Below are 15,138 nucleotides of genomic sequence, written 5' to 3' on the forward strand. Positions count from 1 at the left end.
CTCCCCTCTTTGCATAGGATGCGGGCTCTGGACTTCTCCAGTCTCCACTACACTCTGGAATCCTAAACCTCATTAACTTCTCTCCTGTGAGTTAACTGCCTGGTCAGTGAAAACCCTTAAGTGTGTGACCCCTGGTTGCTGACTGTTGTTAACAACCTTTTTAGTGGTTCTAGACACTGAGAATCAGTGAGAGTTAGGGACTCTCTTCAGCAGAAGCACGTACACACAACGTTTTACTCACAATGTGTACCCCTGCAGCCCCTCCTAAGGCCAGGCCACAGAGTCCCGGGGGGAGAATTTCTGAGACAGAGAGAACGCCTTTCTTTCTCGTCTTCTAACAGTCTTGCCCAGTTTTCCCATGGCTAGCTCCTTCCCCACGCTGGCTCCTGAACTTCCTGAACAACTCCGAGAGGTCTTCCTGACCATCCACTCTAAGGCTGCTGTCCTCCCTTCCCTGGCGCTCTAGTTCTTTCAGTCTCTGCTTTCATTCTCACTTCCTGAAGTGGTCTGGTCCAGTCATTAGGTCGCCGTTTACTGTGGACCGCCCTCCCCAATGCAGCACAGCCGAGAGCACTGCACCCCAGCGCCAAACAGGTAGGGGCCCAGGAGGCGCTTCATACGAACTTGCCGAAAGGAATGAAGGGATGGATCCCCCCAATCTCGGCCTCCTAGAGGCTTCAGGTGCGAGGAGCCTGGTGAGAGAGCAGTCCTACGGTCAGCGACCCCGGCCACGTCCTGTCCCTGGGGCACCCTCCGCCGCGCGGTGCCGGGCCGCGCCCGCAGGCGCCAGGAGGGCGGAAGCTTCGGGGCCGGAACGCGCGTGCCCGGCGCGCGGGTTGCGGGGGGGCAGCTTAACAGGCCGGACCGCAGCGGCGACCGCGGGCGGGGCGGGGCGGCCGCGCGGTGTCGGGGTGGCGGCGGCATGGCCGGGCGGCGGGTGAACGTGAACGTGGGCGTGCTGGGCCACATCGACAGCGGCAAGACGGCGCTGGCGCGGGCGCTCAGCACCACGGCCTCCACCGCCGCCTTCGACAAACAGCCGCAGAGCCGCGAGCGCGGCATCACCCTCGACCTGGGCTTCTCCTGCTTCTCCGTGCCGCTGCCCGCGCGCCTGCGCTCGGCGCTGCCCGCGCCCCCGGCGGCCGAGGCTGATGCCGAGCCGGGCGAGCCGCGCCTGCAGGTCACGCTGGTCGACTGCCCCGGGCACGCTTCCCTCATCCGGACCATCATTGGCGGTGAGCGCGGGCGGGGAGCCGGGCGCGGGGTGCTGGCGGAGCGGCCGCCGGGGAGGGGAGGCGCTGGGACTCGAACTCACGGCCGGCTGGCTTGCAGGCTTTTCGCGCCCAGCACAACCGAGCAGGAAGGTGCTGTCCTTAAAAGAAAAGGTTTCTTTTCTCTTTTACAAGATGTGTTTGTAATACAGGAACAAGTTAAGAAAAGTCAAAGACTACAAAAAGGGTATACATAAAGAGTGTCAAAAAAAGAAGTCTCCCCCCACTTGTCCTTTGGTCTTCTGGGTCCCATTCCCAGAGTCAGCCGCTGTTCCCCGTTTCTTGTGTATCATTTCAGAAAAATTCCATGTGAAGACAAGAATATCTGTGTGTATGTAAACCCCCTTCCTCCTCTTCTTGTTTTTTTTTTTTTTTACGAAATGGTAACACTATATACACTGTTTTGCTCAACATTAAGGGCTCTGTATCTGTACATAGAAAGCTACATCATTCTTTTTAAAGGTCACTGAATTCCGCTGTATGCCTATACCAACATGTTCTTGCCTAATCTCTTTTTTTTTTATTGAGTTATTGATAGGTTACAATCTTGTGAAATTTCAATTGTACATTAATGTTTGTCAGTCATGTTGTAGGTGCACCACTTCATCCTTTGTGCCCACCCCCCACCCCACCTTTCCCCTGGTATCCACTAAACTGTTCTTGGTCCATAGTTTTAAATTCCTCATATGAGTGGAGTCATACACAGATTATCTTTCTCTCGTTGGCTTATTTCACTTAACATAATTCTCTCAAGGTCCATCCATGTTATTGCAAATGGAATGATTTTGTTCTGTTTTGCAGCTGAGTAGTATTCCATTGTATATATGTACCACATCTTCTTTATCCATTCGTCTGTTGATGGGCACTTAGGTTGCTTCCACGTCTTGGCTATTGTAAACAGTGCTGCAATAAACATTGGGGTGCACAGGACTTTTGGGACTGCTGACTTCAGGCTCTTTGGATAGATACCCAGTAGTGGGATGGCTGGATCGTATGGTAGTTCTATTTTTAGTTTTTTGAGGAATCTCCATACTGTTTTCCATAGTGGCTGCACCAGTTTGCATTCCCACCAGCAGTGTATGAGGGTTCCTTTTTCTCCGCAACCTCTCCAACATTTGTTGCTATTGGTTTTAGATATTTTTGTCATTCTAACGGGTGTAAGGTGATATCTTAGTGTAATTTTGATTTTCTTGCCTAATCTCTTAATGATGAACATTTATATCGTTTCCAGTGTTTGCTAACGATGTTTCAATGAATTTAGAACAGAAGTCTTTGGTGGGTGTGCTAGTATATCTATAGGATAAGCTCCCGAACTGGCTGGGGCAAAGGGCATGTGTGTTTTCAGTCATGATGAGTACTGCCAAAATGTTCTGAGATGTTGTACCATTTAATTAATTTTTAATTATATAAGTAATACACGAATACATTCTACTTGTGAAGAAATAAAACATTACAAATCAGGCAAAAGTCCCCTAACTACCCCGCCTCTCTCCAGAGGAAGCCACTTTTAAACTTCATGGATTACTTTTCCAGACTCATTTAACTATACTTAAAATCTATGGACAGGGCTTTAAAACTTGTTTTGTTTTTAGAGGAAAAAGATCCAACAATCCAGGCACGTGGCACAAAACAGTGTATAGCTGAAGGAAGTCTCCCCCTCGCTCCCCTCTCAGGTACCTGGTTCCCTTCCCTGTTCTGCATTTCCTTGTGTTTCCTTCCACCATATTCTCTACACCTACAAGCACATGTGGGAGTCTGCATTGGGCAGATGATTTTATTGGTGGGTCCCAGCTGTAGGGATGAGTGTGTTAAGTCCTTTTATCTCTGTTGTCTCCCACCTGTCCCATGCTGAGGTCATTTCCCCAGTTTACAGTAGAGGAAATGGAGGCTCAAAGAGGAGAAGGGACCTGCCCAAGGTCACACTGCCTGAAGTCTTCTACTCAAGCCATCAGATGAATATCAAGGGGCACTCGATCCTCTCTACTCTTTTCCCCTCCCCTTATAACTGAATTGTTTGGTCTCATCCAAATACATTTGAAGACGTGTACTCTGAGCCAGTCTAGATTGGAGGTGGAAGAGACAGGTTAAAAAAAAACGAGAAGGGAAATTCTTAGAGTTTTCTAGTAAATTGTGTAGGCGAGTGGTAAAGGACATACTTTTGCAGTCAGAACTCGGCTTGAGCCTGGCTTTCTCCCTTCCTAACTGTGTGACCTTTGAATCTAAATCTGTACCTTCCACACACTGGCAGGTCTTAGTAACCACACAGCTCTTTATTGGCTTGGCTTTTCTTGGGCGTTCGCTGCTTCCTGGGCAAACCCTGTGAGGAGTGTGGTGGTTATCATTGAACAGTTGAGGAAATTGTGACTTAGGGAGGCTGGTCGTGAGTGGCACAGCCCAGGTCTGCTTGACTCTGGAGCTAGAGCTCTTTCCCATGCTTCCCCAGGTCACTTAATACCATCCCCACTCCCTTCTAACATAGACATTCAGAGAGAAGCTCTTCATAGGACAGAAAAGGACTCAGAGGCCAGCGTGACCCTCTCAAACCAAATTACTATGCCCCCAACAATTTGGCAAGTCCTTGGTTAGACTATAAAATCATATAAGAAAAGAAGAGGAATTTTTCTTTTTTCCCTTTTTTGAGGAAGATTAGCCCTGAGCTGACATCTGCTGCCAATCCTCCTCTTTTTGCTGAGGAAGACTGGTCCTGAGCTAACATCCATGCCCATCTTCCTCTACTTTATATGTGGGACGCCTACCACAGCATGGCTTGCCAAGTGGTGCCGTGTCCGCACCTGGGATCCGAACAGGCGAACCCCAGGCTGCTGAAGCAGAATGTACGTACTTAACCGCTGCGCCACTGGGCTGGCCCTGAATTTTTCTCTTGTGTGTACAGTGTGGCTCTTACTTTTCTCTCACCTCCTGAGTGAGTAGACTTTCCTTCTTTTCTTAACAGGCATTAAAATGTGACCTGAGCACATTGGAATGGTGAGACCAAGGCTGCTACTATGCTTCCTTAAATAGATCAGATTCCCACCCTCCTTTTCAGGGAAATGAGAGGAAAAGTATATATTTTTTCTTTTGAGGGCAACGGTGCTCACATATGAGTACTTGCTTTGGCCCAGGCCTATTGCTAAGACCTTGCATCTATGCAACAACCCCAAGTAGTGGGAGTGTGGTGGGAGTACTAGCCCTATTTTTCAGATGAGGAGACTGACGCTTGGAAAGTAAAAATCCCTGGGCTGGTGTTGGAACCTAACTGCTACCCCTTACCTGGTTCTGGTTAATACCTTTAGTTATCCTCATGAGCCATAAACCCACAGACATCTTTGCCTTCTTGAAATGTCTCCAGAAGCCAAAGCCTGGCTTATGGCAGAGGGACCTCCTACAATTCTGGACCTTGTTCTTCCTCTGCTGACCACTTGCCTCCTCCTCATTGCCCACACAGTAGGCAGTGTACTCCTTTTACAGACGTTCATCAGATCCTCTCATCCCTCAGCTTCAGAACTTTCCAGTGGCTTCTCAGTGTGCTTAAAGTAAAATTCAGGCTCCTCTTTATGGCCTGCAGGACCCATGGTCTGGCCTGTGCTTTCTTCTGCGTCTCTGCTCTTGCTCCTGACCTTCAGTCACATTGGTCTCATTTCTGCTTACCGAATGGGTCAGTCTTTGCACTGCTATTCCCGCTGTTTGGTATATCTGGCTTCTCATCATTTAAATCTGAGCTCGAATGTCACCTCAGAGAGGCCTCCTCTGACCTCCCTATCTAAAATGTCCCCACCTTTCTCTCCCCCTCATGCTATCTCATGTCCCTATTTTATTTCCTTGTAGCCCTTTTCACTATCTGGTACTCTTTATGTGTGTACTTGTTGATTGTCTCTGTCCCCCATGAGAGCAGAGCAGGAACCGCCTCTGTCGTATTCACCAGCCCATTCTCAGTGCTTGTGGCGTGTGGTAGGCATTTGGTAAGTTCCAGATGAATGAAGCTGTGTGCCAGCTCCTGGGCCAGCCAGTTATAGTGAGCAGAGAACCTTCTTTTTGGATTAGTGTACAGAAAGCGATCAGCATGAGGCCTGGCCTGCAGTAGGTATATATTGAATGTCCTCCCTCTAGGAGCTGACAGCAGAGCTGGAGAGAGGGCACTGTCCCATGTACAGCAGGACCTATTAGAGCTCTTTGCACATAGGACAAAAGCAGGAATAACTCACTTTGCTGGGGGGTGGGATATAGAGCATGATGGGGAAAGAAGGGCTTTCCTTGTGGAGGAAATGCCTGGACAAGGCTCTGAGGCTTAGACCTGCCATCTTGTCTGATTAGGGAATCAGAGATAATTGCCAGGATTTAGTCATGGCAGGAAATCAGCATGGTGTGGGGGGAGGTGTGCTGAAGATGAAGGTAGAAGGGTTGGTGGGCCAGATCCTATAGGGTGGTAAGTGTGGGGCTTAGATTAGGCCCTCTGTAGATTCTCCTAAGGGCTTTGGAAGGTTTTTAAAGCAGGTTTGTGACATGATCAAGCCTGTGTTTTAGGAAGAAGCAAGATTGCTGGACAGAGACTCCTACTGGCAGCAGGCAATGCACCTGTACCTAGGATTGCTGAAAGACTGGGCTCTTGTTAGAGTCCCCGGCTAACTCTGCATGATTTAGACCCCTTGCTACATATATTGTCCCCAGTAGAGGGAAATTAGAATGACTGTCTGAGTTCCATGATGATATCTCTGAAGTTTAATAGATCTTAAATTAAAGCTGGGTCTCTAATTCCATTGCTTCCCCCGAAGTACTTTCACATGAAGAAAGAATCCTTACTTAACTTAGACAAAATTGGGTTTCATCTCCTTGATCCCTGTGGTCATAGATAAAACTTCCAAGTGGCGCCGGGGGTTCACAGTGACAATAGTACTTAACATTTATTTAATGCTATCCTAGGCTGTTTTTGTTTGTTTGTTTAACCCTCACAGTAATCTTGTGAGGTACGAGGTGATATTCCCATTTTACAGATGAAAAAGCAGAGGTTCAGAGAGGTCAGGGAACACAGTTTGTAGGTGTCAGAGCTTGGCTGGAATGCATGTTGATCTGATCACACCGCACATCCTCTGGCCTTCTCAATGTGAATGAAAAACTATACCCGTCTATTCCAGCCCCTGCAGGAGTGTTTCAGGGCGGTATTTTTCTCTAGTCCATTTTAGAGTATAAATCTCTCAGGGTTAGAACTTCAAAAAGATTCAGTAATGTATGTTTTAAAGACTCGGGTGGGGCTGAGGGACTTGGACCCATCCTCAATCTAACTCGGGCAGGAAGGAGGAGAGCTGACAAATGCTGGTATCTTGGCTTGGCAATTTATAGTCCTCTGGCGGCTGCTAGGATTAACAGTGTATTGTCTCCCAGTCTTTTGTTCCGGTTGTTAATGAACAGCAGCTCTTCTGCCAAGACTTGTTGCCCTGATCTCTTGCCTCCTGTGCCCACCGTTTAAGTGATGCTTCTTCCGTGGCTTGGACCCTCTCTGGGACCTCCCTGACCGGAGCTGACGGGAGCTGCCAAAGCCCTGTAAGTGTGATTCAGGGTTACTCCCTTTGGAGGGAAGACAAGCAGCAGCCCTGGGGATTTCTGTCTCTGCAACCAGGGAGAGAGCATTCTTTGTAAAATTTAAGCTACTTTTGTTGTTGTTAGTGCCATCCGGTGGATTCCAACTCCTAGTGACCCTGTGGACAGCAGAGTGGAACCTGCCTGGTCTTTTTGTGCCATCCTCTCAACTTCTGGTGCTGTGTCAGACAATGCTCCACTGCTATTCACAGGGTTTCCATGGCCAGTTTTCTCGGAAGTGAGTGGCCAGGTCCTTCTTCCTAGTCTGTCTCAGTCTGGAAGTTCTGCTGAAACCTGGCCACCCTGGGTGACCCTGCTGGTATTTGAAATACTGGTGGCAGAGCTTTCAACATCACAGCAACACGCAGCTGCCACAGTATGACAACCTGAACTGGCAAACGAGCCTGGGCCGCCTCGAATCTTAACCACTAGAGCACCAGGGCTGGCTTAAGCTACTTTGCCTTCTCTGTTTTTCCAGCTTTCTGTGCTCTTCGTCCCCATGTGGAAAAAGCGCTTGTCTCCTTGGCCTGTGTTATCGAGGAGTACACCCTGCAGTCTTTCTGAGATGTTCTCTTTGGACCCATGTAACAGGGCGTTCGTGTGTGTGAACGAATGTGTGTTTTCTACAGATTTTTTACGTTACCCTTTGGGCATCTGCACATAATGCCCAGAAACCAGTGTGGTACAAGCAAAGAAAACAAACTGGGGGCCTGGCCATGCAAGGAAATTAGGCATTATTCTAATGCAAAACCAATCAACCAAAGAAAAAAAACACTTTTGGTTTTCTTTGCCCCTAATATTCTTATGAATCTGTGTGGAAATACATTACATTACAGTATTCATATATGTGTGCGTCCTAAAATTTTGAGGCATATTTAAAGGAGTTGATGTAAGTGGAAATGCTTAACCTTAACTTCTTTAGCTCCCAGAGTCTGTCAGGCCTTAGTTCCCTGTACCTTCGTGCTCACCCAGAGAGAGCTGCCTTTTATTTCCTCTCCTTTGTAAAAAGGTGTGCACCATCACTGAAGACTCTCCTCTCCATGCCACTTCTGCCACGCCCTCTGTCATCAAGTGAAGCTGGGGCCAATACTGATGTCTCTTGTGTTAACTTGCTTAAAGCCTCTTTATTTCCAGTAGGCCGTTGGCCTTTCTCAGTGCCAAGTGTGCTTCTATTGAAACACACCTTTTTCTGCTTTGCCTGCTTCCTTGTCACTCAGTGACCCACCTGATCTCCTTCCAAGGTGGAGTGCCTTTAGCTGTCTCTCGGATACTCTCCAGTTGACGCTTGTCTGCAGCACTCTCTCCTGGCGCTGGACAGCAGGTGACTTTGCTTTGGTTTGGGTGACAGTGTGTGAGCAGCACAACCTCAGAGACACAGCCTTGAGTTTAAGTTAATGCAGAATGTTTGAGCAGGAACCAACAGGAAAGAAAAATGGAAGCAGCTAGTCATATTTCATTCTGTTGGGGTACATTTTTCTTCTCATAGGGCTTGCCCTTGAGAACAAAACATATCAAATGTTAAATCAAAGAATATTTTTGTAGTCATGCTAGGAATAGAAAATAATGCAAAGACTTTGCCTTCTTGAGGCAAATACTTTGCTGGAAGGTTATAATCAAAGTCAGAAGGAAATCATAGCCACAGCTTTTGGTAAAGCTGTAATCATTTAAGATTAATTGCTTTTAAATTTTTCAGTTAGCATCTCTTTTGTTTTCTGTCAACATGTTTCTTGGGTTTTTCTTCAAAATTACCCCATCCAGCTTGGAATAAGATTTGGGCAGGCGTTGTAAATTAAGCCCTGAGACATATTCCCTGCTGTCATTCTTTTCTTGGCCAGAGCCTTGAACAGGCTGGGGATGAGGCACCCTTGTCTTGGAGCTCAAGTCTCTTCCCTTTGACCAGAAGGCCTTCGGGACTGGTGAAGATGACAGTATCTGTAGCCCTGGTGTTCTGGGTAATCCGGAGGCTCCAGTCCTGGAGAGATGGAGCCTGACGTTTCTTAGGTGGCCTCAGGGTGGGATGGGGAGCAGGAATGAGCCCTCAGAGGGTCTGGGCTTGGATTGCACCTTGTGCCTCCACTGCTCGCCTGCAATGGCTGGCTTCCATCTGTTGTTGCCACTAGCCTGGAGTCGTCGCGGGGAGAGAGACAACATCTGAATCATCTCTTTAGCTCTAGGGCCAGACCAGGGCCTGGCACGGAGTAGATGTTCAATAATGTTCTTAGACATTTTTATTGAGATACAGTACACATACCATAAAATTTGCCTGTTTCAAGTGTACATTTCAATGGTTTTCAGTATATTCACAGAGTTGTGTAGCCATTGACGTAATCTAAGTTGAGAATATTTTCATCACTACAAAAAGAAACTCTATACCATTTGCAGTCACTTTCTGTTCTCCCCTCCCCCCAGGCCTAGGCAACCACTCATCTACTTAATGTCTTTATGTAGTCACCTTTTCTGGACATTTCATATAAATGGAATCATACGATACGTGGCCTGTGTCTGGCTGCTTTCACTCAGAATAATACTTTCAAGGTTCATCCGTGTTGTAGCGTGAACTATATACTTCATTTTTAAAAAATCTGTTTTTATTTATTTTTAATTGTGGTAAAGTATATATTACATAAAATTACCATTTTAACCATTTTTAAGTTTATGGTTCAGTGCCGTCCATCTCTAGAACTCTTTTTATCCTACAAAACTGAAACTCTGTACCCATTAAATGATAATTCCCCATTCCCCTTCCCCCAACTGTGCTTCATTTTTTTTTTATGGCTGAATAATATTTTATTATATGGAAATACCACTTTTTTGTTTTTTAATCCATTCATCAGTTGAAGGACGTTTGGATTGTTTCCATTTTTGGGCTCTTATGAATAATCGTGCTATGAACATTCATATACAAGTCTTTGTGTGGACATATATTTTCATTCTCTTAGGTATATACCTAGATGTGGAATTGCTGCGTCATAGAATAACTGTTTCTTCTTTTTGAGCGACTGCATACTGTTTTCCACAGCAGCTACACCATTTTACTTTCCTACCAGCAATGTATAAGGGTTCTAATTTCTCCACGTCCTCACCAACACTTGTTATTGTCTGTCTTTTGGATTACAGCCATCTTGGTAGATATGAGGTGGTGTCTCATTGTGGCTTTAGTTTGTACTTCTCTGATGGCTAGTGACGTGCAGCATGTTTCCTTGTGCTTGTTGGCCATTTGTGTATCTTCTTTGGGGAGCTGTCTTTTCAGATCCTTTGCCCACTTTTTTAATTGGGTTATTGGCTTTTTATTATTGAGTTGTAAGCGTTCTTTATGTATACTGGATTCCAGTCCCTTATTAGATATATGATTTTCAAATATTTTCTCCCATTCTTTGGGTTATCTTTGTAATATTTGCATTAAATAATTGAATTGAGTCAAATTAAATAAATGAATATATATTGAGAACATTAAATGTGCCCAACACGTTATCTGGGCTGTGGTAGGTGTGTAGTAAGATAGGTGTGTTTCTGGAAGGCCTGTGAGGGTCTCTTGTTTCTTCCTGGATCTGCCCATTTCTGTCCTTAGTGCCTAGCGGGCGGTGGGTCATCCTGCCTGTTTATCCTTTGGTAGGTCTCATCCCATGTTAGGATCTTGTACAGAGTCTGGCCTGCAGATGTTTTGATGGTCCATATAATACTTGACAAATTTTAAAATTCATTTCCAGTGTTGAAAAATCAGGAGATCTCATATAACAACCCAGATTCCTGGCTTCTCTAGAAACGTAATTTTTCATATCCACAGAGCCATACTCCAATGTGGTAGCACTGGCCTGAAGTGGAGTTGCAGCTGAAGCTGGGTAGGAGGGGCATATGCTCTTTATAACTCCTCTTTCTCTTATGTACTGGGGCCCTGTAGACATTTGGGCTTGTAGCCCCTGTCTGTTTATTTATTTATTTATTTTTTCTTTTTGAGGAAGATTAGTCCTGAGCTAACATCCGCTGCCAATCCTCCTCTTTTTTTTGCTGAGAAAGACAGGCCCTAAGCTAACATCCATGCCCATCTTCCTCTACTTTATATGTGGGACGCCTGCCACAGCATGGCTCGATAAGCAGTGCGTAGGTCCACATCCAGGATCTGAACTGGGGAACCCCAGGCTGCCGAAGCAGAGCACACAAACTTAACGGCTGCACCACCGGGCCGGCCCCTTGTAGCTCCTGTTTTGAGGGCTTTTGGCAGCCTGTATTATGGGATAGGATCAGATGGCACTGTTATTTTGTGTTTTCATGCATTTATTCAGAGATTCTACAAAGATATATTGTGCACTGTCTTGGATGTAAGGGCAGATACATACATGCCTGTTCTCAAGGAGCTCACAGTCCTGGGGTGGGTGCGGGGGGAGGTGAGGAAAGCAGGGGGCAGCACCAACAGCCAGTTACAACAAGATGCAGGGTTGTCAGGGCTTTATAAAGGGGAGCATAAGGTTTCAGCACCACTGCCTGGGACAGGTAGGAAGGGCGTTCCACAGGAGAGGACACTGGGCTGGGCCTGGAAGGATGACCCGAGATTTCTAGGTGGAGAAAAAGAAAGGGCAGAGCAGCCCCAGGGAGCAGCCTGATCCGTCAGAGGTGAGAGCACACCTGGCCGAAGAAGAGGAGCAGCCAGTAGCTGCCACTTGCTCATGTTGGGGAAGTGAGAGTAGGTGAGGCCGGGCATCAGGGTCATGGGCGAGTCAGGAAGAGGGGCGGTCTCATGGGAACTTTGATGGATGGTTGAGATTTTGCCAGTGGAGAAGATGAGAGGCTTTCTGGCAGAGGACTGGAAGTGGACAAGGACACAAAGATACGAAGGGAGGGCTGGAATGTGAAGTTCGCGGAGGAGCGAGCAGGGTGTGAGGCCAAGCTGCAGAGGCTGGCAGGCCCAGGGCTCAGGAGCTTGAGGAGCCTCTTATTGGGGTGGGTGGGTGGGTTTTAAGCTGAGACATCTTTCTGGTGGCTTTTACTAAGACTCTGAGGAGGGGCCCATGACAAGTGGTGTGGGAGCCAGGCATCCCTCTCTCCGTTCCGACTGCAGATCTGGCTGGAAGTGAGAGGGAGAGGGACACCGCAGGCGGAATGCACACTGTCAGGAGGGCAAGCGTGGCTCCGGGGGTGCAGATGTGGGAGTGCTGAGCAGAGGCTCTCAGAAGTAAAAGGGGGGATGGACGTTTGGGGGACATTTGTCTGCTGGACGCGGCTCTAGACCCTTGGTTATCTCACTCCACGCTGCCAGCCAGACTCCGAGGGAGGGCTTGCCTTCTACGCTGTAGCGCATAAAAGTGAGACTTGGGAGGTCAGCATAAAAGTGAGACTTGGGAGGTCAGCCGCTGACTCCAGGGCACGTGTTAGCAGCTCTGGAGGGAGGATTCACCCTAGTCTGGTTTCCGAGGCCCTGGTTTGCCCAGGAGCTGCTCTCAGACCTTAGCCCTGCCTGCTTTGGTAGGAATTGTGGCTCCTGAGGATCAGCTTATATATAAGTCAATTTGTCAAAAATAGTGATTTCTGCTTCCATTCTCCCCCGGATTACTTGAGTTTTGTTTTTTGTTAATTGGGTCTTTTATTTTCTTGTGCTGTGTGATTAGGCTCCTGCTGCTTTGAAGTGGCCCTGGTTGGTGGGGAGGGAGGGGAGGACTTAGTTAACGTGGTGATGCTCTCTTGGCAGGAGAAGAAACAAGTTTCGCTGCTGAGAGAGGAGTTGACTTTCCCTCTTCCCGTATCTCTGGTGTTGTGATGATGCCTCTCTTGTCTTGGGGCTTCAGGAAGACTGAAATAATTTCCTTTGTCTCTAACCTCCTTCCTGAGGATATTTATTTGGTGGCATGCACAGGTGCTACCTAAAGATAAACCTGACTTTTTTCTTTTCAAATTAGTGCTTGGAATTGCTAGCATTGGCCTGCTTGGCCTCAGGAACCCACCTTGTCTGGCCTCGTGGCTTCATCCTTTACCATAGATTTATCTGGGTTGCTTAAAGCTCCAGGAGGGTCAATGGCTTGTCCTTGGTCATCTGACATTAGGACTAGAGCTCTCCCTTCCCAAGTATAGTGTAGTGGTGGCACTTAAAAAAATCAGCTCTGGGGCCGGCCCTGTGGCCCAGTGGTTATGTTCGCGCGCTCTGCTTTGGTGGCCCAGGGTTTCGCCAGTTTGGATCCTGGGCATGGACCTAGCACTGCTCATCAGGCCATGCTGAGGTGGTGTCCCACAGAGCAGAGCCAGAAGGACCTACAGCTAGAATATACAACTATTCACTGGGGGGCTTTGGGGAGAAGAAGAGAAAAAAAAAGGGAGGAAGGTTGGCAACAGATATTAGCTCAGGTGCCAATCTTTAAAAAAAAAAGTAGCTCTGCTTGTGGTCACTTCCAGGTGAATTTCAGGTCCTTACTCTACTAGCACCAAAGACTCTGTGTGTGTGTGTGTGTGTGTGTGTGTGTGTGTGTGTAAACACACAGAGTTCCCTATTCTCTAAAATGATGATCCAGACCACCTTCAGAGACGGTCCTCAGAACTTGTGCTCTAGAGAAAAAAGACTTTACTTAAGAAGGACTCCATTTCTTGAGCACTTGCTGTTTGACTCCCATAGACAAGTAACCATGGAAAGACTGGGAAGGCAAGCTGGTGTTTGCCAGTGCACACGGTGTTTACCATCAGCATCCAGCGTGGCCAAGAGAGGGCTGACAGACACTTTGGTTGCAAGTGACAGTGTTTTAAAAAATCTCTTCCGGGGCTTGATCAGCACTTTCCAACAGAATTTCTGTGATGATGGGAGTGTTCTCTAGGGGCACAGTCTAGTGTGGTAGCCATGGCTGTTGCTTGCACTGTGGCTAGTGCAGTTGAATAACGGAAAATTTAACTTTAATTTAAATTTCAATAGGCAGTTCCAGATCTGCATATCCACTGCTTGCTGGGCTGGTTTCCCCACCAGTGAACACCGCCAGCCCTCAGACTCCACCTCTGCAAGACCACCCTCTCCGCTTCCTCACCTTCCCAGGGAAGGACACCTCCATTCTCCCAAGGCATGACCTTTGACATGATCCTCAGCATGTCCTCTTTCTTTACCTTCACGTGAATCGATTCCCAAGTCTGTCCCTCCTCCCTGTCCTCTAACCTGTGCAGGCCTCCCCGTCACCACAGCTGCTGTCTCGATAGGGCAGGCCTCCCCGTCACCGCAGCTGCTGTCTCGATAGGGCAGGCCTCCCCGTCGCCACAGCTGCTGTCTCGATAGGGCAGGCCTCCAGTAGCTCCTCACTGGACAAGTACAACATTCCTTCACATAGTCTCTCTGATTGTAGCCACACTCTTGGAACTATACTTCCTTCTGTAGCGAAGAACGCTTCTAAATTGCTACTATAATTTTACTTCCCTGCTTAAAAGTCTTCAGTTGCTCTCCATTGGTGTGAAGGCCAGGCTCCTCAGCTTGGCACATAAGGCCTTTCCTGATGGGTCTGTGTCTCTCTGTGTGCGTTTCTCTCAGGACTGCAGGCTTAATGAACAACTTGCAGGTCTCTGGATGGACAGACCATGCTCTCTCATGCTGTGTCTTCTGGCTACATGCACTTTTCTGGGAAGCCTCACTGTTGGCCTTCCCCAGCCTGGATTAGATGACCCTCATTTGAGGGCCTGAAACATCCTGTGCGTACCCCTAGGATCTCATTTTCTCCCGTCTGTTGTCATTTTCTGTTTACTAGATTATGTCTTCCTCTAAATTGGATTCCTTTGAGAGCAGGGGTCTGTTATCATTCAACTCTATCTCCAAGGGCCCAGCACAGGGCATGGCACACAGAAAATGTTTGATGCCTGCATATGTGAATGAGTGAATGAATGAATGGATGAAGAGGTCATTTCCCACTGCTTGCAGCAGTTTTGCCCACCCTCCTGTGGTGCTTTAAGCCACTGGCTAGAGTTCACGGTGGAGGAAGCCTGCCTTGAGGTTAGACAAGTTAATCTTTCAATGGAAATTCAATCCTCGTATTTCATTTTCAGGCCACTTTGCGTAGCAAAGTAGTTTAACTCGGAGCAGATTTCTGCCGTGCTGATGGTTAATTTCATGGCCCACAGAGGGTCAGCACACTAATGCCGGGAACACGGTGACCTCAGTGCAGCTCACCGCACACGGTGAGGGCCCTGCAGCCCTGTTGTTTTAGAGAGCCAGTTTTCAAACATCCTCCAGTGGGCTGATTTTGAGTTAACAGGGGTGACCTTTTCGAGAACATTTTTAAAAGCTATAACATAGATCCCTCCCAGACCGTATATTTTCCTTTCTCCATGCAGTTCAAAGGGGCTG

At 47.6% G+C, this 15,138-nt stretch overlaps 1 protein-coding gene across 2 annotated transcripts in view; it reads left to right on the plus strand.

Moving 5' to 3' along the window:
* The first annotated feature begins 838 nt into the window (after positions 1 to 838).
* The window catches only part of EEFSEC (eukaryotic elongation factor, selenocysteine-tRNA specific), a 258,809-nt gene continuing 244,509 nt past the window's right edge, over positions 839 to 15,138 (plus strand). The window contains exon 1 of one of the 2 annotated variants that reach the window (XM_044754275.2): positions 839 to 1,235. In XM_044754275.2, the coding sequence (XP_044610210.1) occupies positions 923 to 1,235 (313 nt within the window). In that variant the 5' untranslated portion in view covers positions 839 to 922. The remainder of the gene's footprint in view (positions 1,236 to 15,138) is intronic. The other variant, XM_044754277.2, reaches the window with a different exon arrangement.

The sequence above is a fragment of the Equus asinus genome, chromosome 21 (genome assembly GCF_041296235.1).
Source record: "Equus asinus isolate D_3611 breed Donkey chromosome 21, EquAss-T2T_v2, whole genome shotgun sequence".
Taxonomy (NCBI): domain Eukaryota; kingdom Metazoa; phylum Chordata; class Mammalia; order Perissodactyla; family Equidae; genus Equus; species Equus asinus.